The following is a 26,505-nucleotide window of genomic DNA, read 5'->3' on the forward strand; positions in this document are numbered from 1 at the left end:
GAGGGGGTGAAGGGTGCACAGGTAATAGGAGAAAAAATAAAAACTAAGATGCATCATGTTCTGGTACAAACACCCAATGATGAATGTAAATGTATTTTATACCTAAAATGTACCAATAAATATATATATTTAAAAAATAAAAATAAAAATGAGTCAGTAAAGTGGTATATACCTATAATATTTATTTGGAAGACAGGCAGGACCATAGCAAGACCATGTCTTTAAAAAAATTTTTTGTGATATATTGGATTTCATTTCTTTTTTTAAAAGATTGTACAGGACCGTGCGCTCTCCCGGCGGTGCCGCCGGCGGCCTGGGCAGCGCGGCGCAAGGTGACCGCGGGCACCGGCCGGGCTTCCCAGGGGCTGAGGCCTGTGGGCCGGGGGCGGGGCCGCGAACCGCGGGGCTGAGGAAGTGGAGGCGGTGGAGCGCGTTGGCGGGGGAGACGCAGGTGAGCGCGACGCGGCCTGGCTTTCCGGGCGCGGGACTCCCCGCGGACCCCCTCCCGCCGGTGCCCTCCTCCCGGCGGGCATTGTGAGGTCAGGCGGGCCGGCCTCAGGCCCGGGGCGCTGCGGAGTCGCTGCCGCGCCGCTGCTGCCACGCCGCCGGCCCCTTCGCCGCCGCCCGGGTCAGCCCCAGCCGGGACGGGACCCTCGGGAGAGGCCGCGAGGGGCCGCGCTCCGGCGCCGCCGCCTGGGAAGGGCGCGCGCCAGACTCGGGCGCGCGGGGAGCGGGGAGCAGGCGAGCGCCGGCCCGGACGCCCGCAGGCCTGGCTCAGCGGACCGTCCACCTCGAGGGAACCGTCGGATGGAAACCCCGGACCGTGGAACATGTGCTGAGCCAGCCTTCCGGCTTAATGGGAGTGCTTGTGCAACTGAACACAACGAAAGTATGGATATGGGAAACCAACATCCTTCCATTACTAGACTTCAGGAAATCCAAAAGGAAGTAAAAAGTATAGAACAGCAAGTAATCAGCTTCAGTGGTCTGTCAAGTGACAAGGATTACAAGAAACTGGAGCGGATTCTAACAGAGCAACTGTTTGAAATAGACTCTGTAGATACCGAAGGAAAAGGGGACATTCAGCAAGCTAGGAAAAGGGTGGCGCAAGAGGCAGAACGCCTTCTCAAAGAGTTGGAGCAGAATGCAAACCACCCGCATCGGATCGAAATACAGAACGTCTTCAATGAAGCACAAGCCCTCCTGTGAGAGAAGATCGTTCCCTTTTACAGTGGAGGCAGCTGCATAACTGATGACATTAAGGAAGGCATCCAGGATATCATTCTGAGGCTGACCCATGTTAAAATCGGAGGCAAGATCTCTTTACGGAAAGCAAGGTATCACACTGTAACCAAAATCTGTGCCGTGCAAGAGATTGTCGAAGACTGCGTGAAAAAGCAGCCTTCCCTGCCACTTTCTGAAGATGCACACCCTCTGTCGCCAAGAGCAACTCTGTGATGTGTGAAGTGAAGGGGCAGAGGTGTGGTCGTGGCACTCCTGATGGGTGTGGACAATAGTGAGACTTGCAGGCACTTGTCCTGCGTGCTCTCAGGGCTGATTGCCAATCTTGGTGCTCTAGATGTGTGCAGGCACACAGAAAGCAGAAACTATCGGAGGGAGGTGGTGGAAGACATCAACAAATTACTTAAGTATTTGGATTTAGAAGAGGAAGCCGATACTACACATGCTTTTGACCTGAGACAGAACCATTCCATTTTGAAAATAGAAAAGGTCCTCAAGAGGATGAGAGAAATAAAAAATGAATTTCTTCAAGCTCAGAACCCTCCTGAATTGTACCTGAGCTCCAAGACAGAACTGCAGGTTTTGATTGGATAGCTGGATGAGGTAAGTCTTGAAAAAAACCCCTGCATCCAGGAAGCCAGGAGAAGGGCTGTGATTGAAGTGCAAACCCTGATCACTCACATCGACCTGAAGGAGGCGCTGGAGAAAAGGAAGCAGTTTGCCTGTGAGGAGCACCCCTCACACCAGGCAGTCTGGGATGTGCTTGGAAGCCTGTCGGAGATCCAGGGAGAGGTCCTCTCGTTCGATGGAAACCGAGCTGATAAGAACTACATCCGGCTGGAGGAGCTGCTGACCAAGCAGCTGCTGGCCCTGGATGCTGTGGACCCACAAGGTGAGGAGAAGTGTAAGTCTGCCAGGAAACAGGCCGTGAAGCTGGACCAGAACATCCTCAGCTATCTCGACCTGAAATCCGATGAGTGGGAGTACCAAAATGCCTGCGCTCTTGCAGCGATCTCACTCGTTTTGCACTTGATACACTTATGTATTTATGGAGAGCTTTCAGCTCATGGAGCCCAAGTGTGATTACGTGCATATTTCAATCTCAGTATTTATGACTTAAGTAAATTATATTCAGGATCTTTGCTGCTTTTGCTGTTGCAAAACTATTACAGCTCATTAACCTTTCCATTTGGATCATCCATATGATGTGTGGTTTGTTTGGTTTGTTTTCTGTGTTTTGCTTGTGAGTTTTTAATCAGAACATGAAATAGAAGCAGCATTCATAATTTTTAAATGGGTTGTGCAAGCATTGAAATGCAGAAACTTCAAAATCTAGAAATAGATATAACCTTACATAACAGAAATTATGAGGAGGAAATTTTTTGGTAAAGTCCAAGCAGTAGGTTTTATGCTAAATAAAACAGAAGGGTTTTATCACTTACAAGCCCTGAATGGTCCCTTATAAGTGGGTCATTTATATATTTATATAAATGAGGAGGGATGGTTTATATGTTATATAGAGAAGGTGGGATCATCTATATGTTATATAAATGAGATGGGATTGTTTGTTTCTATGTTTGTATTATACTTTCATAAACATTTTTGTTTAAAAAAATTGTACAAAGAGCACATGTGAATAAAATAAAAATAAAAAGCTATATCACTAACTACACAAGTGTTATTTTAATATATTATGAAGTCTTTTGATTCCAATACCAACCACACAAGGCTTTTGTACAGTTATTCCTTCAGGGTGAGGAAGTCTTACTGGCCAGAGGATTATAACATGACCTGAGGGCCACAGTCAAGTGCCTGAGGAGCATGCATATGGAACAGTGTATCACTGGAAATAAATCCTTTACTTAGCTGATCCACAAAGCCACCGTTCAACTTTCAAGGAGACTCATCTCCTTTTTTTCTGTAGGATGACTGTCAGTGAGGTCTCTTCCTCTTCAAAAGCAGTGAAGAGTTTTAAAAGTGCTCTCTCACTGCCCTGTTTTTCCTGAGCTTCTCCTTCAGAGCCTGCTTCAGATTCAGGGAGGGAATAAAACTGACCACCTGAAAGACATGGGTATGAGGGCAGTTCTCTGTCATGCATCTCTTGTTTCAGGATTTAAGAGACAGGAGAGACTACTGGTAAACAGGATTTTATTAGGTTTTAGGTGAACACCAGCTCAAAGGACTAATGTCCAAAGGAAGAGCATTGAACAAAGAAAAGTTTTAGTTTTTATACATTTGGTTGAAGGGTTGGTCTTTCTAGTGACATAGCAAGTGAGATAACAGAAACAGGACAAGGGCAGACTATTTTGTAATTTAGCCTTGAGAGAAGATAGGGCCTTGTGAATCTTGTGAATACAAGATGACATAAACTTTGTTTAAAAGACATACTTGCCAATGTTGTCTGTACCAGAGTAAGGAGTTACAGTGAAGGGAGGGTAATGGTGGTGGCATAGGGGGGACTGCCCAAGGCTGAGAAAAACTTGTTTTCCTTTAAGTCCTGCTTCACTCCCACTTTTCGAGGATCACTTTTGCTACTAGAAAGGCACTGTCACTGCTGTCCTCAGTGTTTTTATTTTATTTTATTTTATTGATACAATTTAGGTATACAATATAATGACATTCATCATTGGAAATTTGCACCTTTACATAATCTCTCTTGGTTCTTATTTTTCCCCCTTCCCCTGGTCTCCCTTCAACCCCTCCATCCATCCCTATTTACAAAGACTTTGTTTCTATTTTTTTTATTTTCTCATATTGATTCCATTCCCTTCTTTCCCCTACCCCTCCCACTTCCCCTTCTCCTTTGTCCTGTTTCTTCCTATTTCACATTATCTATTATACTATTTAGTCCTATTTACACTTTTAGTTTCTCACACTAGAGAAACTATTTGGTATTTACACATGTGTGTCCTATTTATTTCACTTAAGAGTATGGCCTCAATATGCATCCATTTAGCTATAAATGACTCTAGTTTCTCATTCTTTATGGCTGAGTAGTACTCCATTTTATAAAAAAACACATTTTCTTTATCCAGTCTCCAGTTGATGGGCATTTGGGCTGTTTCCAGTTTTTAGCTATTACAAAATGTGATGCTATAAACATGGGTACACATATATCATTATGGTATGATTCTTTTAATTCTTTGGGGAAGATAGCCAGCAGGGGAATAGCTGGGTCAAATGGGATCTCTAGTCCTAGTTCTTTGAGGTATCTCCGTACTGATTTCCACAGTGGTTGCACCAGTCTACACTCCCACCAGCAGTCGAGTAGGGTTCCTCTTTCCCCACAGCCCTGCCAGCATTTGTTATTGATTTCATGATAGCAGCCACTCTTTCTGGGGTGAGGTGGAATCTCAGGGTTGTTTTCATTTGCATCTCTCGAATGACCAGTGATGTTGAACACTTTTTCATATGTTTATTTTCTATTTCTGCTTCTTTGTGTGAGAAATGTCTGTTCATTTCAGATGCCCATTTTCAGATTGGGACTTTAAATTTGAGAGATCTGATCTTTTTAAGTTCTTTATAGATTCGAGATAGTAGACCTTTTTCTGGGGAAAAGCAGGTGAAGATTTTTTCCCACATTGTGGGTTGTCTCTTCACACTGTTGGTGGTTTCTCTTGCTAGGCAGAAGCTTTTTAATAAGAAGAGATCCCACTTGTTGATCGTTTGTGCTAGTTCACAGGCAACTGAGGTTTTGTTCATAAAATCTTTTCCTACACCAATGTCTTTAAGGGTTCTACCTAAACTCTGTTCCACCCAGTTCAGCGTTTCTATTTTAATATTTAGATCTTTAATCCATTTTGATTTTAGTTTAGTGCATGGTGAGAGATACAGGTCTAGTTTTAATCTTTGGCAAGTTGAAACCCAATTTTTCCAGCACCACTTATTAAAGAGGCTATTTTTCCTCCAGTGAGGGTGTTTGGCTCCTTTATCAAAGATGAGATGACTGAGTGTGTCTGGAGTTGTTTTGGCATCTTCTAATCTATTCCACTGGTCCTCAGGCCTGTTTCTTTGCCAGTACCATGCTGTTTTTATCACAGTAGCTTTGTAGTATGGTTTCAAGTTGGGGATTGTGATACCCCTTGCCATGTCTCTGTTACCTAGCTAGGAATCTGTCCATTTCTTCTGTGTTTTCCATCTTATTGATGCATAGGTTCTCAAAGTAGGCATTGACGATCCTCTGGGTTTCTGCTGGATCTGTTGTAATTTCACACTTTTCATTCCTAATTGCATGGATTTGGGCCTTTTCTTTCCTTTTTCTGATAGGGTTGGCCAAGGGTTTATCAATTTTATTTATTCTTTCGAAGAACCACCTTTTGGCTTCATTAATTTTTTGGTATTGTTCTCTTAGTCTCCATTGAATTAATTTCTGCTCTGACCTTTATAATTTCCTCCCTTGTGTGAGCTTTGGGTTTCTGCTGCTCTTCTTTTTCTAGAAGCTTGAGATTCAGCATCATGTTGTTTAATTGGGCTTGCTCTGTTTTCCTAATATGCATATTCACTGCTATGAATTTCCTTCATAAAACTGCTTTCATTGTGTCCCATAGATTCTGATATGTTGTCCTTTCATTGTCATTTAATTGTAGGAACTGTCTGATTTCTTCTTTAATTTCCTCTGTGATCCATTGGTTATTCAGAAGTGTGTTGTTCAATTTCCATGTGTTTATGAAATTTTTTGAGTTTCTTTTGCTATGGATCTCCAATTTCATTGCACTATGGTCTGATAATATACAGGGGATAACTTCAATTCCTTTGCACTTACTTAAAGATGTTCTATGTGTGAGTATGTGGTCTGTTTTGGAGAATGACCCATGTGCAGATGAAAAGAATCTGTATTCTGATTTGATGGGGTGGAACACTCTGTAAATATCTGTTAAGTTCTTTTGTTCAAGAGTTTGATTGAGTTCTAGTATTTCATTACCTTTTTTTTATCTAGTTGATTTATCTATTTGTGACAGTGGGGTATTGAGGTCCCCCACTACTATTGTATTAGTGCATATATGACTTTTCATGTCCATTAGTATTTGTTTTATATAGTTAGGTGCAGTGGTGTTTGGTGCATAGATATTTATGATTGTCATCTCTTCCTGTTGGATTGTTCCCTTTACAAGGATGTAGTGTTCTTCTTTGTCTCTCTTAATCAGTGTTGGTTTGAAATCTACTTGATCTAAAAAGAGGATAGCTACTCCTGTATTTTTTTCGGGTTCCCATCCCATGAAGTATTGTTTTCCACCCTTTAACTTTCAATCTATGAATTTTTTTTAAATTAAGTGTGTTTCTTCTATGCAGCATATTGTTGGATTTTGCTTCTTGACCCATTCTGCCAGTCTATTTATTTTGATTGGTGAATTGAGACCATTAACATTGACTGTTATAACTTATACACGTTGACTTCTCATTGTCATGACTTTTTCTTTTTGTTGGATTCTCCCCCTTTACATTTAATTTCTTGTCGTGCCCAAAGGATTCATTCTGCTGTGCTTTGTGAGGTTATGATCCTCATTGCTGTTCCTAGGATATTATCTAAAATTTTTTGGAGGGCTGGTTTGGTATTCATGAAGTCCCTAAGGTGCTCTTTGTCATGAAAGTATCTTATTTCTCCATCAGTTTTGAAAGATAGTTTTGCAGGGTACATCAATCTGGGTTGGAGGCTGTTTTCCTTTAGGGGTTAGAATACATCATTCAAAGCTCTTCTTGCCTTGATGGTTTGTGTTGAGAAGTCTGCTGTGATTCTGATGGGCTTTCCTTTGTATATGATTTGTTTCTTTTCTCTAATTGGTTGTAGAACTTTGTTCTTCTGTTGAGTTTCTGGAATCTTAACAATTATATGCCTATGTGTAGATTTTTTTGATCAAGGCTATTTGGAGCCCTATATACCTCATTTATCCATATGTAAAATTCTTTTCCTCTGCTTGGGAAGTTTTCTGCCATTACTTCTGTAAACAGTTTTTTAATGTCATCTGCACTCGCTCCTGTTTCTTCTTTGACTCCAATCAGTCTTATGCTATTCTTCTTTGCATCATCTAGCAGGTGCTCGATTGATTTCTCATGGTTCCTTACAGTTTTGAAACAATTTTTCTTATCCTGGTCACTAATTGCTATCTTATCTTCTACATCTGAAATTCTGTCCTCACATTGGCTCATTCTGGTGTGTAGCCTTTCAGTGGAATTTTTAATCTCCTGGATATCTGTTTGTATCTGTTTTACAGATTCCATTTGTTTCCTATGCTGGGATTCCATCCTGTTCCTCAGCTCCTCTATTTTTTTATCTGTCCCCACACTAGATTTATTAATCATGTTTTGCACTATGGGCACAATCTCTGCTGTCATCTGAGAAATTATTTCTGATTTCATTTTTTCCAGATCCTCTTTTGTTGCCAGTTCAGGGAGTCTAGGTGGTTGAATATCAGAGTGCTCCTGTTCCTTTCCCTTTGGGGTTGCTGTAGGTGATCTGGAAGTCTCATTTTGAGACTTGTTTATGTGTCTTCTCATTTCAGTGCGGGGGTGGGGGTGCTGTTGGTGCCTGCACAGCTCACCTCCTCTGCACTGGAATCAGTGTAATGGCAGCCTGGAAGCCCCTTGCTCTGGGCTGGGAGTGGTGGAATGGTGGCCCAGAAGCCCCTTCCTCTAGGCTGGGAGTGGTGGAAAGGCAGCCCAGAAGCCCCTACCTCTGAGCTGGGATCAGTGGAATGGTGGCCCAGAAGCCTCTACTTCTGTGCTGGGAGTGGTGGAAAAGTGACCCAGAAGCCCCTTCCTCTGGGCTGGGAGCGGTGGAACGTTGGCCTGGAAGCCTGTCCTCAATGTTATTACCCCCCAGTGGCTCTGTCTTCACACAACATTTGTAAGGATCAGCACTTTAAACTGGAAATCTGCCAAGAGGAACATATCAAAATAAGAGCAGTAGTCAGAGTGCACCAGCTCCTTCTCCAATGTGTTCTCCATGCTTCCATTTACATTTAACTCCCTATCCATGGTAATGTTACAAGAGGACAAAGGTGACAAACAGAAAGTCCTCCTTACATCAGATGTGATTTTCTTTCCCCTTCCTTCAGAGACCTCAGTCCTGGCCATTAGTTTTGTGGAGTTGATGGAAAGGATATTGCAGAGAGGTGCAGGAGCTCTGGCTCTTTGTGTGACAGCTCTCCACATCTGGAAAGGGTTCATCCCTGTAGAGGATTAAAGGAGCCTCTTCCAACTCCACCATCCCCAAAGAGAGGACCTCACTGGGGGACTCTGGGCCAATCATCTTAATAAAATTAAAAATAAATATTCCCTTTGAGTTTCAATTGGTTTGTGCTGCTTCTTGTATTTGGCTCGCTCCACAACTCGATGTGCTCATTGTTCTTTGTGTATCACACTGATTTTGCATCCATAGAGAGAAGACCTGGATCAAAGCCATGAGATTTTCCTAAACTTGAGGCTATGGTCTGCTTCATTCATGTGGAAAAACCTGAAAACCTTCTCTGAAAAGTTGTCACGGTCATGGACAATCACCAACTTGTGGATCCAGATTCAAGATTATGCCTTTTCCTGAATGACCCTGGTTGACAGGAGTTAGTTGAGGAGGTGTGAGGATTATATATACACAGTGCTATTGGGTTCCAGCAAATAGATGAAATGGATTTTCAGTTGTTTGGACCTGCAATTAACATAGACATATCTCAGTTTTTTTGGAGACAGGTGTCCTTTCATATGGATCCCATTCAGCAATAACAGACTGCAACCATTCATCCCAGTGTTGCAGAAAGAGATGTGGGTCTAACTGGCCCAGGTCCAGCCACTGTTGATTATCAGGTGGAGGTTGAGTAGAGTCTTTGGAAGCCAGTATCTCTGGGCCAGTGTGCTCACTGGGGTCCTGGCATTGTCCTTGATTTGGGGAACACAAAGGAATCTTCCCTCCCAGAGTCATTCCAGTTGACAACTGAGTAGTACATATTGAAACAATATGACAATTTCCTCTTTCCTCCACAGCCTGGGAGGGCTGGACTATCTTGGCCCTTGGTAACTGGCTCACACTGCTCCTAGAAGAATCCTGAGGTCCAAAGGGTATGAGGGGTGGAAAAAGAGCTGCTGCAAGTGACTCTGTGCTGATAACAGCATTGGACGGAGAAAGGTGTCTGGAGCTGTTTGGGTTAATGCCATGGTTGTTTGGTGGCAGCTGATCACTGGCATGAGGTGTCTGATGTGGGCCTTCTGCCATGGCTCCCAAAGGTCCTCCTATTCTCTGGTGTTGGTTCCAAGCTCTTTGGTTAAGAAACCATGTCTAAGACAAAATAGAGCCAGATATTAGAGGACATAGGGATTCTGCCTCTGTTTCTCATAGTTTATAAGCAAGGGAACTATATATGTGGTCTATGATCTCATATATATATATATATATTATATATTATATATATATATCATTTGGTCTTTAAAATAGGCCCAAATTAAAAGGAATTGTTTATTCTTTCTTTGAGAAGTATCATACATTGGTTTTCTGGGACCCCAAACTTTTAGAACTCTATCCAGTACTCCTTTTCCTTTTATTAATTTTTAAATGGTATATTTTTATATTATTTTCATTTAGTACTGAAGAATATATAGTTTAAATTTTTCCATCATCACGGCAAAAAATGCATGAAACTAATACAAGTATTTAGTCCTTAAAGTTAATTTTTGCCTCATGCCAATATCTGAGCTACCAAGTCCATGTCTTCTGGATAAAATGCTCTTTCCCAATTTTGAAGTTGAAATAATAACTCCAGGCCACAGGTGCCTTGGTACATATACAAGCACATCCGTTGAGGATTCAGGTCTTGACAAGTGACTATAGAGCAATGGTAGCAAATCTATGGCATTCATACTTAAGTGGGCATCCAGATCCTTCTCTGTTGGCATTCCTGCCAAGTCACCCCACCATTGCCCCAGTAGCTATGCCTTGGATAACCGTGCACGTAGGGGCCATCCATGTGCTCCGAAAGGAGTAGTGGCACTAGGTGATGATGTCAAGAGCCACAATTCATAAGCCATGACTCATGTCAGTGCTCTGCCAAGGAGAATATATATATATATATATATATATATATATATATATATATATATATATGTATATGTATGTGTCTATATATATTACTTGGACTGGCTGTAATTTTAGCAGAAGCCCTCACAAGGTAAGAAATGCACTCAGATGCCTTTATCAGAGCAAGGCAAAAGCTGGTAGTCAGCAGAACATTGCTCCCTTGTACTAATGGTCAGAAAATTGCAGTGTTGCTACTTTGTGATAAATAAGTGGTTTTGGGGTTGCAGTTTGGGCACTTGGTCTCTAAAAGGTTTGCCATCACTGCTACACTTGATGTTAGCCAAAAGGCTGAGAAGTGATAGCTGTCACTGCTATAGAGGAAATAATACTTTGGTTGAAAAGACAGGTGATCTAGAACCTGCCCTTTCATCCTCACACTGGGTCAGGAAATGAGTGAGCTTTCTAGAGACGATTAAATCTCTCTCCTCCTTACCAAGGAGCATAGAGGAACACGAGGTTTCTGAACAGACATCTAAGTACAACCACTGGTTGGATGAGAAAAATGGGAGTGTTTGAAAGTTCTGTATAGGGTACTTTATGGACGTGCTTCAGAAGTCACGAATATTTAATGGACACTGAATCACAATCTCCAGAGTTTGCTAAAACACAGATTATCAACAGGGCATGATATTTTCTCTACCCTAGTGCAGGTCATCATTAGATTTCATAGGCTATTACAGTAAGGGGTGGAATAAAGACATGGTCTCCATAGTCTCCAGTGCATGGAGACCTGGATGCTGAAGGACATCCTCACCACACACAGGAAAGCACCTTCATAACTCTTGAATTGGTCATACCGGCAAGGATGAGAAACATTGACATAGATTGTGTTCTCAAAATATGTACCAACTTTCACATTTCTCCACTTCTGTCCTGCTACTGCTTCTCAGAGCATGTACTGCTGACAACTAAGGTGAATACTGGCCCCCTTTCATACTCTGACTTGCAAGGCCAGGTGTGTGTATATATATATATATATATATATCAATGCCTTTTCTCTTGAGCAGTACAGTGATCCCAAGAAGCCCACATTCATCCAGCAACATCTCAGGAGGCAATACCATGTGTAGGTGGGACAAAAATGCCACACATAGAGAACTCACCACAATTTTTTCATCTGGAATGCCTGTTTGTTTAGCCAGTTCTTTCCTGGTAGCAATTCCAGGGAAATGATTCTTATCATAGGCTTGAATTAGGGCTTTGATTTGAGATCTTGTGAAGTTTGTCCTGATTTGTCTGGTTTCTTTACCAAAGGAAATCATGGGCATAAGATAGGGTTTTTATGTTAGTGTAAACATTCAAACTTGAAATGCAAAATTTTTAATATTGTCCTAATCACTTTTTCTATGAATACCCCTTGGGAACTCATTTTCTTGTCTTATCCTTGAGACAAAACCCCAGAGGCAACAGGACACTGCACTGATCAGCAGTAGTAAAAAGTACAATGTTTTGGTGCTAAGAATCTGCCTTTCCCCCTCCCTAAATACTGAGATAATTTTGCTGTCTGTGGCACTAGGATGCCCAGGACATGCTACTCTTGGTTCCTATTCTAAGCATTCTTTAGACAAAAATTGGGCAAAACACATAGAGTTGTTTATACTCTCAAATAGATCCATGTAGGAATTGTATTTGGATAGGGGTGGGGCCCTTACCTTCCTGCTTGAAGTGAGGCTTGTCTTGTACCTGGGTTTGAGATTTCCCAAAGTTACATTTATACTCTCGTTGTTTGCGCCTTGTTCTCTGGTTCTGAAACCAAGTCTAAGTGAAAAAGAGCATATGGGGAAAGAAGAGGATGGGATTTAGTATAGATCATTCCAAACATCAATCTAATCAAACAAAACTGATTTGACTTGTGTTCTTGGGGTACCATCTATAAGAGAAAGGAAGCATGTTATTCCAGAGATGTTATTACTTTAAAACCCCAGCATGAAATTGAGGACAATGCTTGGTGCTCAGTTAAATTAGCATGTTTTCTATAGTCATTGCCCTGACATCCAAAGGAAAGCTTCCTGACTTAATTTTCCTTCCTCTTCTGTCTCTCTCTCACACACTTGATAGTTAAGTAGTTATTGCTTTTCTTAGCCTTCATGTCTTCACCAGAATTATGATCTCATAAGATACAATATATGTGAATTTAATCTTTGAAAGTTATTCATTTAAATAAGAAAGCAGAATTGCACACAGAAAGCCTCACTGCTAATTTTCCCTGTGTTCATATTTTGCTCATTTCATTCTGTGGTAGCCACAAATGAGGTGACTCATAGGGACTCAATATCTAGCTTTAAAACTATATTCACTAACTAAATCACTTCTTGGCCTTTTGGCTAAGATCAAGTCTAAAACTATATTCACTAACATAAGAAGTTGGAATTGTGCTTGCTTTCTTTTCTTTTTTTTTTTTTTTTGGTACCGGGGATTGAACTTGGGTCCTTGTACTTGCAGGGCAGGCCGGGGAACCACTGAGCTAAATAGCTGGCCCCTGTGCTGGCTTTCTTGATAGGAGTAGAAATAAATTTGTGATGGAAGTGGCTTCTGGGCCGCCAACTGTCCTGCCAGTCGCGGCCCAGAGTAAGGGGCTTCTGAGGCACTGTCCCATGTCTCCAAGCTCAGAGGAGGTGAGCTGCACAGGTGCCAGCAGCACCCCCCCCCCCGCCCCGGTTCAAACAGAGAAGCCACATAAATAAGTCTCAAAACCAGACTTCCAGATCAGCTACAGCAACCCCAAAGGGAAATGAGATGGAACACTCTGATACTCAACCACCTGGACCCACTGAACTGGCAACAAAAGAGGATATGGAAAAAATGAAATCAGAAATAATTTCTCAGATAACAGCAGAGATTGTGCTCATAGTGCAAGACATGATTAATAAATCTAGAGAGGAGTGGAGGAACATGATGGAATCCCAACACAGGAAAAAAATGGAATCCATAAAACAGATGCAACTAGATTTCCAGGAGATGAAAAACTCCATTGAAAGTCTACACAGCAGAATGAGCCAATGTGAGGACAGAATGTCAGATATAGAAGATAAGATTGAAATTAATAACCAGGAAAAGAAAAATTGTTTCAAACTTGTAAGGGATCATGAGAAATCAATCCAGCAGCCACTAGAGGATGCAAAGAAGAATAACATAAGACTGGAGTCAAAGAAGACACAGGAGAGAGTGCAGATGAAATTTTAAAAAATCTCTTCACAGAAGTAACGGCAGAAAACTTCCCAAGCAGGGGAAAAGAGCTTGACACACAGACAAGTGAGGCATATAGGACTCCAAATAGCCTTGATCAAAAAAAATCTACACATAGGCATATAATTGTTAAGATTCCAGAAACTCAACAGAAGAACAAAGTTCTACAACCAGTTAGAGAAAAGAAACAAATCACATACAATGGAAAGCCAATCAGAATCACAGCAGACTTCTCAACACAAACCATCAAGGCAAGAAGAGCTTGGAGTGATGTATTCCAAGCCCTAAAAGAGAACAGCCTCCAACCCAGATTGATGTACCCTGCAAAACTATCTTTCAAAACTGATGGAGAAATAAGATACTTTCATGACAAAGAGCACCTTAGGAACTTCATGAATACCAAACCAGCACTCCAAAAAATTTTAGATAATATCTTAGGAACAGACAATGAGGATCACAAGCCCAGGAAGCCCAGCAGAATGAATCCATAGGGGGCGAAAAGAAATTAAATGTAAAGGGGGAGAATCCAACAAAAAGAAAAAGTCATGACAATGATGTCAATACATTTCAGTTATAACCATAAATTTTAATGGTCTCAATTCACCAATCAAAATAAATAGACTGGCAGAATGGGTCAAGAAGCAAAATCCAACAATATGCTGCATATGAGAAACACACTTGATTCAAAAGGAAACTCATAGACTGAAAGTTAAAGGGTGGAAAACAATACTCCATGTGACGAGAGCCAGAAAAAAAGCATGAGTAGCTATCCTCTTTGCAAATCGAATAGATTTCAAACCAACACTGATTAAGAGAGATGAAGAAGGACACTACATCCTTGTAAAGGGAAGAATCCAACAGGAAGAGATGAAAATCATAAATATCTATGCACCAAACACTAGTGCACCCAACTATACAAAACAAATACTAACGGACATGAAAAGTCATATATGCACTAATACAATTAGTAGCGGGGGAACTCAGTACCCCACTGTCACAAATAGATAGATCAACTAGACAAAAAACAAGTAATGAAATACTAGAACTCAATCGAACTCTTGAAGAAATGAACTTAACAGATGTTTACAGAGTCTTCCACCCCACAAAATCAGAATACACATTCTTCTCAGCTGCACATGGGTCATTCTCCAAAATAGACCACATATTCATGCATAGAACATGTTTAAGTAAGTGCAAAGGAATTGAAGTTATCCCCTGTATATTATCAGACCATAGTGCAATGAAATTGGAGATCCATAGCAAAAGAAACTGGAAAAATTTCATAAACCCGTGGAAATTGAACAACACACTTCTGAATAACCAATGGGTCACAGAGGAAATTAAAGAAGAAATCAAACAGTTTCTTCAATTAAATGACAATGACAATACAACATACCGGAATCTGTGGGACACAATGAAAGCAGTCTTATAAGCAAAATTCATAGCAGTGAATACACATATTAGGAAAACAGAATGAGCCCAATTAAACAAACTGAAGCTGAACTTCAATCTTCTAGAAAAAGAAGAGCAGGACAAACACAAAGCTCATACAAGGGAGGAAATTATAAAGATCAGAGGAGAAATTAATGCAATGGAGACTAAGAGAGCAATACAAAAAATCAATGAAGCCAAGAGGTGGTTCTTTGAAAGAATCAACAAAATTGACAAACCCTTAGCCAACCTTATCAGAAAAAGGAAAGAAAAGGCCCAAATCCATGCAATTAGGAATGAAAATTGTGAAATTACAACAGACCCAGCAGAAATCCAGATGATTATCAATACCTACTTCCAGAACCTATACACCAATTAGATGGAAAACACAGAAGAAATGGACAGATTCTTATATACATATGAATTATCAAAGTTGAATGAAGAAGAGCTAAAAATTCTAAACAACCCAATATCCACCAATGAAATTGAAAATGTAATTAAAAACTTGTCACCTAAGAAAAGCCTGGGCCCTGATGTCTTCACTGCTGAATTCTACAAGACATTTGGAGAGGAACTACTGCCACTACTCTTTAAACTCTTCAATGAAATTGAATGGGAAGCAATACTCCCAAATTCATTCCTGGAAGCAAGCATCACCTTGATCCCCAAAGCAGAGAAAGACCCAACCAAGAACTATAGGCCATTTTCACTAATGAACATGGATGCAAAAATCCTTAATAAGATACTGGCAAATAGAATGCAAAAGATCATGAAGAAGATCATCCACCCTGACCAAGTAGGGTTCATCTCAGGGATGCAGGGATGGTTCAACATACACAAATCAGTCAATGTAATACACTATATCAATAGAGGCAAGGACAAAAACCATGTGATTATCTCCATAGACACAGAAGAAGCATTTGACAGAATCTAACATGCATTTATGATAAAACTCTACAAAAAATTGGTATAGATTGTCTCTACCTCAATCTCATAAAAGCCATCTATGAAAAACCAAAGCCAGTATCATACTAAATGGTCAAAAACTGAAAACCTTCACATTAAAATCAGGAACAAGACAAGGATGTCAGCTATTACCACTCTTGTTCAATATAGTTTTGGAAAATTAGCCATGGCAATTAGACAAGAGAAAGAAATAAAAGGAATAAAGATAGGAAATGAAGAAGTCAAATTGTCATTATTTTCAGATGACATGATACTCTATATAGAAGACCCCAAGAACTCCACCAAAAGTCTTCTAGACTTAATAACCAAATTCAGTAAAGTAGCTGGATACAAGGTCAACACACAAAAATCAATAGCTTTCCTCTACATGAATAACAGACTCACTGAGAGAGAAATAGGGCAAATAATTCCTTTCACAATAGCATCCAAAAACCTGAAATACCTACAAATCAACCTAATGAAGGAAATCAAAGACCTCTTCTCTGAGAAGTATAGCACTCTAAAAAGAGAGGTTGAAGATGATATCAGAAAATGGACAGACATCTCCTGCTCCAAGGTAGGAAGGATCAGTATTGTGAAAATGGCCATCCTTCCAAAACTGCTATATAGATTCAATGCAATTCCAATTGAGATCCCAGCAGCATACTTCACAGACCTTGAGAAAACAATCCAGAAATTGATTTGGAACAAGAAGCAGCCCAAAATAGCAAAAGCAATTCTAGGTAGCAGAGACATGGTAGAGGGTATCACAATCCCCAACTTGCAACTATACTACAAAGCTACTGTGATAAAAACAGCATGGTACTGGCAAAGAAACAGACCCGAAGACCAGTGGAACAGATTAGAAGATGCAGAAATAATACCAGACGCACTCAACCATCTCATCTTTGATAAAGGAGCCAAACACCCTCACTGGAGGAAAGATAGCCTCTTTAATAAATGGTGCTGGAAAAATTGGGTTTCAACTTGCCAAAGATTAAAACTAGACCTGTATCTCTCACCATGCACTAAACTAAAATCAAAATGGATTAAAGATCTAAATATTAAAATAGAAACGCTGAACTGGGTGGAACAGAGGTTAGGTAGAACTCTTGAAGACACTGGTGTAGGAAAAGATTTTATGAACAAAACCTCAGTTGCCCATGAACTAACACAAACAATCAACAAGTGGGATATCTTCTTATTAAGAAGCTTCTGCACAGCAAGGGAAACCACCAGCAGTGTGAAGAGACAACGCATAATATGGGAAAAAATCACCTGCTGTTCCTCAAAGGTCTACTATCTAGAATCTATAAAGAACTTAAAACGATTAGATCTCCCAAATTTAAAGACCCAATCTGAAAATGGGCATCTGAAATGAACAGACATTTCTCACACAAAGAAGTAGAAATAGCAAATAAATACATGAAAATATGTTCAACATCACTTGTCATTTGAGAGATGCAAATGAAAACAAGGCTAAGATACCACCTCACTCCAGAAAAAATGGCTGCTATCATGAAATCACCCAATAACAAATACTGGTGGGGCTGTGGGGAAAGAGGAACCCTGCTCCACTGCTGGTGGGAGTGTAGACTGGTGCAAGCACTGTGGAAATCAGTATGGAGATACCTCAAAGAACTAGGACTGGAATACCCATTTGACCCAGCTATTCTCCTGCTGGGTATCTTTGCCAAAGAATTAAAAGAATCATACCACTGATATATGTGCACCCATGTTCACAGCAGCACAATTTGTAATAGCTGAAACTTGGAAACAGCCCAGATGCCCATCACCTGGAGACTGGATAAAGAAAATGTGGGTTTTTTTCTAAAATTGAGTACTACTCAGCCATAAAAAATGAGAAATTAGAGACATTTATAGCTAAATGGATGCACATTGAGGTGATACTCTTAAGTGAAATAAATAGGACACACATGCATAAATACCAAATAGTTTCTCTAGTGTGAGAAACTGAAAGTGTAAATGACTAAAACGTTTAACAGATAATGTGAAATAGGAAGAAAAAGGGAAGAGGAAGTGGGAGAGGTAGGGGAAAGGAAAGAAGGGAATGGAATTAATATGAGAAAATGGAAAAATGGAAACAAAACCTTTGTAAATACGAATGGATGGAGGGGTTGAAGGGAAGGCTGGGCAAGGGTGAAAAATAAGAACCATGAGACATTATGTAAAGATGCAAATTTCCAATGATGAATGTCATTATATTGTATACCTAAAATGTACCAATGATTAGAATGAAAAATTTATAATGCAAAATAGGAAGAAAAGGTCCAAAGGCATAGGCATAGTGGGAGGGGCAGGGGAAAGGAAAGAAGGGAAAGGAAAAATGATAAGAAATGGAAAAAACAGAAACAAAGTCTTTGTAAATAGGGAAGGGTGGAGGGGGTGAAGGGAGGGCTAGGAATGGGGAAAAAATAACCAAGATGAATCATGTAAAGGTACAAATTCCCAATGAGAAATGTAAATGTGTTGTATACCTAAAATGTACCAATAAAAGAATTTAAGTAATTAAAAAATGTGCTATTTAATTACAACTCAGAATTTTATGTGGATATCTTGATAATTCACTATAACATTTATTGCCTTAATGATAACCAACATCATTTGAGGTGTTCCTATATGGTGGGCATTGTTCCCAAAGTCTTGACCTGTTCTCCAGGTTAACTAATCAAAATACTTTCTGAGTTTAAGAGTTTTACAGCTGAAACCTGTAAACTAATGGAGAGTAAATACCATACAAGAAGCAACATCATGCTATGTTCTTTCTATGGTTTTCCTTTCACCATCAGTCCCAATGGGCCCTAAGACCTAGTGGTCCCACAGGAAACAATTTTATTACTGGTATGTGTGTTTATTCTGTCTCCCATAGCCAGAACACTAGCTAGACATTAAAAATGTTCCTCTCCAGTATGTCCCAAGACTGAAATCATTACAGCTGATGCTTAATCGGAGACTATATATTGAATGCAAATATATGATCTTTTTTTTTACCTTGAAATATTTAAATTTTTATCTTTATTAATTAAAACACTCACTTTGTTCAATTATACTCTTCATACCTCTTTCTTTAATATATGAAACTCATCTTTGCTTAATTATCACATGAATTATTTTACTGACAGTATATCAATATAAATTTTTCTTTTATTCTTGTGTATGAATCACAGGTAAGACATAAAATTTTAAGTCAATTCTAAAAAGTAGCCAAAGAACCAGGAATTTCCATAAATTCTAACACCACTGCTTTCTCAAAATTATCTTAATTCTTATTCTTTTGTATATACTCTAATAATGAAAAACTATATCATTATACTGATTCAATTTTGTACATTCTGTAATTCTAAAAATGTGATTTAATTGCATACTGTGGGGGAAACTGTGAACTAGTTTTCCTTCCCCATTGGTGTAAACACACGAGCAGTATTTGTATGTTTAACAACAGGTATACATAGAGTTCCTGGTTTTGTTTCTATCTTTTCATTACATGTGGAATAAACTTCTGAGAAAAATGTCTGACCCAAAAGAAGTGATCAGAAGAGCTTAGCCTACTTTTCTCTTTACTTTGACCCTAAGAAAAAAATGTATAGTTACAAAATGCCTACCAGAATTTGAAACTCTGAGACGCCAATTACTTTGGCCAGATAGTCTCTGGTATCTATACCAGGATAGGGGTTCTTTTCAAACCATTCATTAAGGATATCCTTTTGACGCTCATTTAAAATCATCCTCTGTCGTCGGCTTTTTCTTTCTAGTGAACCTAGCAAATAAAAAAGGGATAAGGGGGTATTAAGTATGTTTGTGGATTAAAATCTGTGGCCTGAGCATATACTTTAAGTTTATTCTAGGATAAAGGCGAATACATCAAACATTGACTATATATGTTTACTTTAGGGATATCTCTTACGTTATCCTAATTTGGATATATACTGCATAAATATATATCTTAGGAGGGTGACGGAGCCCGCCGTCACTTGTCGAACAGTACCTGAATGGGGGAGTGAGGATGAGGAAAAATAAAGACAAAGAGATAGAGTCGGGAGGGCTCCCAGAGACCGAGCGCCCAAGTTTATTTTTCACCTTTCTTTTCTACACTAGGTGAGTTTGGTCATTAATCATGACCCTTATCCAGAGACACCTACTTCCCTGTTCTCCAGTTCTTTGGAAATTCCCCGCCCTCATGGGCTTCTTTGTTTCTCGGGGTTACAGAACATTTATCATGTCCCAGGACAATCTCTAAAGGTAAACATCTGAGTTGGCAAGGACGCGGTTTCTCATAACATAGTCTCCTTGCTCTTTACAATGGAGGGTAAGATTCAAAATGGAGTCTCTTTAACTAACACCGCTCTCCACCGGAGGGTTAATAGTCAGGGATGTAAGAATAGAAAGCAACAACCAACAAAAATTCACAATATTATATGCTAAGAAGAGTGGAAGTAATAGGAACAAAAAATGTCCATGAAAATTAATGAAGTGAGCAAATGTGAATTGAGTAGTTAAAGAAAATTACAAATATTCAACTTTGGAACAAATGATACATTTTAAGAAAATTAAATTTAAATATTGGCATATGCCTAAACTTCCAACTGCTTGGAGGCAGATGCTGGAAGGTCAAAAGTTTGAGGCCAGCCTACTAGGCAATACAGTAAAATTTTGTCTTAAAATTTAAAAAGGGCTGAAGGTGTAGCTGAGCTGTAGATCATTCCTGAATTCAATCTTAAGTACTGTACACCACACACACAAAACTTAAATATAAACATCAGGAATGTAATTTTTCCCCATCTAGAGTGTCTTCTACCTAAAATGTTAAAGTTAATTCCTGTAAGGAACCCATGCGGTCATCTTAGATTTAGAACTAGTCTTCTGACCCAAATGGGTCATGGACCCAAATTATCAGTGAAAAACAGTTTCTCCCCCAAAAAAGTTTCCCTATAATCATAGGTGTAATGTAAAGTATCACAAACTGTAAAAAAAAACAAAGCTTTTGGAATGAACATATATAACAGCAAAGAGGCTGACTGGAACTTACCATTTGAATATCTGCTTAGATCCATACTGTGGGGCCTGGAAGAGTTGTCACCTGGATCCCACAAAGACTAGAAGCCAACAGAGTCACTCCCAGAGACCAGGACTTATCAAAATGAGAAAAGGAAAAAGTGGAAATAAAGTCTTTGTAAATAGGGAGGGGTGTGGGCGTTGAAGGGAGGGCAGGGGGATGGGGAAAAATATAAGAACCAAGATATATCATGTAAAGGTACAAATTGCCAATGATGAATGCCATCACGTTGTATACCTAAAATGTACCAATAAAATTAATGAATTTTTTAAAAATCCAATGGGACTCATAGGCTTCTTAAATACCTGTTGATTTAGTCCCTTCATTAAATACAGCTCACTGTTTAAAAGGATTTGGAAGTAATCAAATTAAGGGGAAGTTGAATTTTGGGCAAAAGTGCAGATTGTGTCAGGGAATTTTACATCTATTATAACACCTTTTCAGAAATAACTTTGCTTCTGAGCTCTCTGTATATAATTTTCTTCTGGGCCGGGGATTTAGCTCAGTGGTTCTATCGCTTGCCTTGCAAGCGCAAGGACCAGAGTTCAATCCCTGGTACCAAAACAAACAAACAAAAAATACTAGTCTCAAAACAAACAAAACCAAAAAATAATTTTCTTCTCTTATTTTCAAGTTGTTTTGTTTCCTAATTACTTTGGCTTGGCCATTTTACTTAATTTATGGAGGGTCTTACCTTGCCTTGAACTTCTCATGTTTTCTTCAGCTTATCCTGAAATATACCTTATTCCATTGTTGTGCTGGTGTGGATAGATGTCAATTGGCTAGTCTAAGTTCCCTAATTTAGCTGTTGGTGTGAATGCATTTTGCATGTGATTACAGAATAAAACCATTTGCCTTTAATTTAAGCAGATTATCAAATATACATTGTGTCAGGTAAAAGTGCCGAAGACCAAGACCAGACCAGGCCACAACAAGCCTTTATTAGGGGAATAGATCTGCCGGGCTGTCTCTGAACAAAGGAGAGACAAAAGCAATATGGCTGGGGCAGGGAGAGTCTTTTATAGAGACTGGGGTGGGGCTTGTAGGGGCTGAGGTGGGGTTGAGTGAGGTAGTGATCAGGGAGTGGGGGAGCCGGTGACGTCACTAGGTGGTAGGGGGTGAGCAAGTATTAGGTTACTCTCTAGGTGGGACCAGGGGCATGCTGGGAGGAAGGATTTATTCTTTGGTGGGAGCAACCATCTTGGCATGACATCACCCGGGGGAGGGGCAAGGCACCATAGGAAGAGGGCAGCTACTATACATAATAGCTGCTGAGGTAGTGGAAGACCTATCACATTGGGTGTGACTGATTTGATCAGTGAAAGAAGAAATTACTAAAGTTAAGACTTATCTAAAAATCCCAACAGTAGAGAGTAGTTTCAGCTGCTGAGGCTGGCCTTGAACTTGCAGTGATCCTCCTGCCACAGTCTCCTGAGTACTGGGATTACAGGCATGTGCCACCACGCCCAGCTTGGAGGCCGTACTTCTAATGGGAATAGTATTTCCACCAGGAGACATCACAATGATAACTGTGTTAGTTACTTTTCTCTCATTGCTTAGACAAAATATCTGACACCCAAAGTTAAATGGGAAGGGCTTTATCTAACTTACAGTTTGTAGGCTTTTCAGTCCATAATTGGCTGGCTCCAAGGCAGGGATGGCAAATAGTCATCACAGAGCAGAAACAACATGTTGTGCACAAGGTAACAAAGGCAACATCAAGCCTTACCAGGATCTTCCTGTCCCTTTTATCTTATTCAAACTACTGGGATTAGGGTGGTGCCAAACCTGTTGGGCCTAAACCCCTGACAGCAATAATCACCTGAGTCACAACACGATGTAAAGTCTGAAGAGAACTTAATTTCCAGCCGGGACCAAATCCCCTGCAAGGAGACTGGCCCCGGACTGAACTTTTGGTCAGTTTTTATAAAGAAAACCCTTTCCTCCTCCCCCTTCCTTCGCCCTGCAGTAAGCATATCTACAGAAGCAGAAAGAATGCATGGTTAGCACCTCTGGTTTACCAGATACATAATGTAAAACCATCCCTTATCCCATTACTTACAAGGGTGGGTTCCATATGCACCCTTGTGGTTGTTTGTCTAAACCCTTAAGCACCAATTAAAAGCAGGAGTATAGGCATGAGATAAGAACATCTGGTGTGTTCAGACATCACACAGGAGTACAAACATGAGATAAGATTCCCCCTTTTCAGAGTTCACACAGAGGACAGTTTTCCCATCAGGACTGGCACAGTTCAGGCAAAATGGAGTCTCCTAAGCTAATTTAGGTCTCTCAAAACCAATCACCCACGTGTAGCAGTTTAGTAACCACAGGCCCTTAACTCCAGCATCACGCATTCCAGATTCAACTACCTCTCAAAAAGGAAGTCTTGCCTCATCCACATGAAGCTGGGGGGGAGGGGGGGAGCATCTAAACACAAACCATAACATTCCACTCCTGGTCCCCCCAAGACTCATGCATATCCCTTTATGCAAAAAAAGCATTTAGTCCACCTCTAAGAGTTAGCAAAGTTCTAATAGTTTCAGCATTGCTGAAAAGTCCAAGTCCCAAATCTCCTCTGAGATTTAAGGCAAAAATCTTAGCTGGAAGCCCCTGAACAAATGAAACAAAAGTTAAACACTTCCAACATTCAATGGATCAAGATAAACATTACCATTCCAAAAAGTTCAAATGGGGGGATATAAAGGAATGGGACAAAGGCAAGTCCAAATCCAGTGGGGCAAACATTAAGTTCCACAATTCCACTTCCAGCATCCCAGACAATCTGTGGCAAGTTGTGAAATCCAAAGAACTTGGGTGGCTCCACCCCTAGGGCGCTTCTGGTGGTTGCAGCTCCCATGGCTTTTCTCTGGGACCAGTCCTTCTCCCTCTTTGTAGTTTTCCTCAGATGATCCATGCTTCTGGCATCTCCAAACTTATCGGGTCTCTAAAGCACCTGTGGCTTCACACTCACATTTTCACACACTGCCCTCTCAGGGGCGCATTGCCTGGCCTCCCAGGCCTTCTGAAATCTAGGTGGAAGCCTTCCTGACTCCACAACTCCTGCATTTGGCATGCATCTTAAACCAGTCCCATGTGGATGATGTCAAGGTCTGCTGCCAGCTGGAGCAGTAGTCAGAATTCCCTCTCTTGGCTGTAGGAGTCGAGTGCCTGGATCACTGAGCACTCTGAACCCAATTTTGAGGAACACTTTCTCTAGGGTGCCTCCATTCTGGAACATTGTGGGGCCACCGCCATTTTGGAACTTGGTGCTCTGGGGCTGTCTTCTCAAAGCAAATTCTTTCATCTTTACAACTCTGAGGCTGCAAAGGTGGAGTCTTACTGTTTCCTGAGATGCCCTCAGGCCATCTTTTCTGTTCTCCTATCCCTTCTCAGCAATCAAGATCTCCTCTGCTTTATCTTTGCAGTCCACAGCTTTACTGGAGCTTCCTTTCTGGCCAAACTCAAAACATTTTAAATCATTCTTCTGGGCTCTTTGCTCTGGATTCTCAACATACATCTGGCTAAAAGCCCCCAACAGTAGCCATGCCACTGTCTCAATATTTGACTGCCTTGAAATTTCTTCTGCCAGATTAATTAGTCCACCACCCCCAATCTCAGTTTTAGGAAAAGTCTCTGGATATTCTATATAGGTAAGTTAATTAGATATCTTGTAGGCAGTTAGACAGGGCTGGGTTTTGAGGAACCAACATGGAGGACAATCAAAACACATTCAATGAAGCCCAGCATTGCAAAAGAAGAGAAACTACCACACCCATGTGATTCCCCTAAGGATGAATAGCAGTGATTGATATTCTAAATAGGTATCAATCACCTGGGTGGGGGACCAAGATCTTCCAAGAAAGATCCCTGACCAAACCCTTACCTATTCCTTGTAGGCTTGGTACATGACTTGCCTCCCCATTTGATCACCATTTAATCAATATTATCTAAATGACTATAATATCCTCATCTTATTGGTTAATCTTAGTTTTGTGCCACCTCATATTCACCTTGTGATTTCTCACTGGATCAGTATTTCCTAAGCAACTGTAACTACTTGACTATAGTTTTGCCTCACCTTGAACTCTCCTCACCTCATGGCTTTGTCCCACAAAACTTTACCTTTCAGAAGCAGGTTGGGCAGATAACCCATTTTTCCAGTCTTCCTTCTGTCTCTCTTAGACAGAAGCTATCTTTCTCTGAATAAATTTTTCCTACTCTTAACCTCTGTTGTTCCTAGAACTCATTCTTTGATTTTAGAGAACATGAGCTTGCCCTTCGGATATCTAACAGGTTTGGCAGTTGCATCTATTCCCCCTATATCATGGGCATGAACAAAATGTGGACAAACTTTCTGCTAAACCACAGCACATATTGCCTGGAGTCCAACAGCCAATGCAGTCTTTCTTCCCAGCAGAAATCTCTTGAGCCTGGTCTTTCCCGGCCTTCTGGTCTTCTGAGCTCTGACCAGAATCTCCATACAGAACAACCTAAGGCATTCCAGCTCTACTTCTATAGCTGACATCTCTGAATCTTTCCTAACTCTTCCCTTTCCCACAAGCCAGTTCCAAAGGCTCTTGAGCTACATGGCCAGGTAATGTCATAGCAAAGACCTCACCTCTCTGGCACAAAATTTCTGTGTTAGTTACCTTTCTCTCATTGCTGAAACAAAATACCCAATACCCAAAGTTAAAGGGGAAGGGCTTTATTTAACTTACAGTTCATAGACTTTTCAGTCCATAATTGGCTGGCTCCAAGGCAGGGATGGCAAACAATCATCAAAGAGGAGAAACAACATGACACGTACAAGGTAGAAAAGGCAACAACAGGCCTTACCAGAAAAGTGTCTTCCTGCCCCTTTTATCTTATTCAGACCACGAGGATTAGGGTGGTGCCATACCAATCACTCACATGTAGTGGTTTTGTAATCCCATGCCCCTAACCCTAGTATCACACATTCCAAATTCAACTATCTCTGAAAAAGGAAGTCCTGCCTCATCCACATGAGGCTTTGGGGGAAACATCTAAACACAAATCATAACAATAACATTGAACTGTAAGTTGAGGCTGCCACCAAAATACCTTGGACTTCTTAGGGCTCAAAATTAAGAGACAGAGAAGATGAGTAAGGGATCTATATTCCCAAAGTGGAAATTGGATTTCTAGTAAACAGTGAATATGTAGAAGACTATACCTGGGTTATAGGAGATCCCCTGTGGCATCTGCTAAAATTTGATTGTATCCTCCAAACATTCATGTGTTGAAAACATAATACCTAAAGTCACACTGTTATGACTTGTATCTTGATGTCTCCTTAAAGTCTCATGTGGTCATATGTGGGGCTTTGGAGATGGCTGGATATAGAGTGTGTGATGGTGGGATCAACGATGTGATGCTGGCATTGATTCATGGTGCGATGCTAAGATTAAGGCTGCCCCATACTGAGTGTATGTGTTGACCATCCTAAGGGCATGTAGTCTTGATAGGATGTAAGGGACAGAGAGAGGGTTACTGCTTGTTGCTTGCTGCTTGCTGGCTTCTGCCTGCCATGAATTACTTCTCCTCT

The 26,505-nt window shown here is 40.6% G+C and overlaps 1 protein-coding gene and 1 pseudogene across 3 annotated transcripts in view; one reads left to right on the plus strand and one right to left on the minus strand.

Moving 5' to 3' along the window:
• The first annotated feature begins 414 nt into the window (after positions 1-414).
• On the plus strand, positions 415-3,141 carry LOC147821261 (BAG family molecular chaperone regulator 5-like; annotated as a pseudogene).
• Positions 3,142-3,381: 240 nt separating this feature from the next.
• LOC110346298 (homeobox protein EgHBX4-like) overlaps positions 3,382-26,505 on the minus strand; it is a 39,029-nt gene continuing 15,905 nt past the window's right edge. The window contains exons 2-6 of one of the 3 annotated variants that reach the window (XM_087201097.1): positions 20,910-21,011; positions 19,486-19,640; positions 11,953-12,058; positions 11,404-11,543; positions 3,382-9,505 (exon numbers count right to left, since the gene is read on the minus strand). In XM_087201097.1, coding sequence (XP_087057223.1) covers positions 8,888-9,505; positions 11,404-11,543; positions 11,953-12,058; positions 19,486-19,640; positions 20,910-20,934 — 1,044 coding nt within the window. In that variant the 5' untranslated portion in view covers positions 20,935-21,011 and the 3' untranslated portion in view covers positions 3,382-8,887. The remainder of the gene's footprint in view (positions 9,506-11,403; positions 11,544-11,952; positions 12,059-19,485; positions 19,641-20,909; positions 21,012-26,505) is intronic. The other 2 variants (XM_021246772.2, XM_087201098.1) reach the window with 2 other exon arrangements.

The sequence above is a fragment of the Heterocephalus glaber genome, unplaced genomic scaffold (genome assembly GCF_053883595.1).
Source record: "Heterocephalus glaber isolate CG9 unplaced genomic scaffold, H.glaber_assembly_v1.0 deba00001755, whole genome shotgun sequence".
NCBI lineage: Eukaryota > Metazoa > Chordata > Mammalia > Rodentia > Bathyergidae > Heterocephalus > Heterocephalus glaber.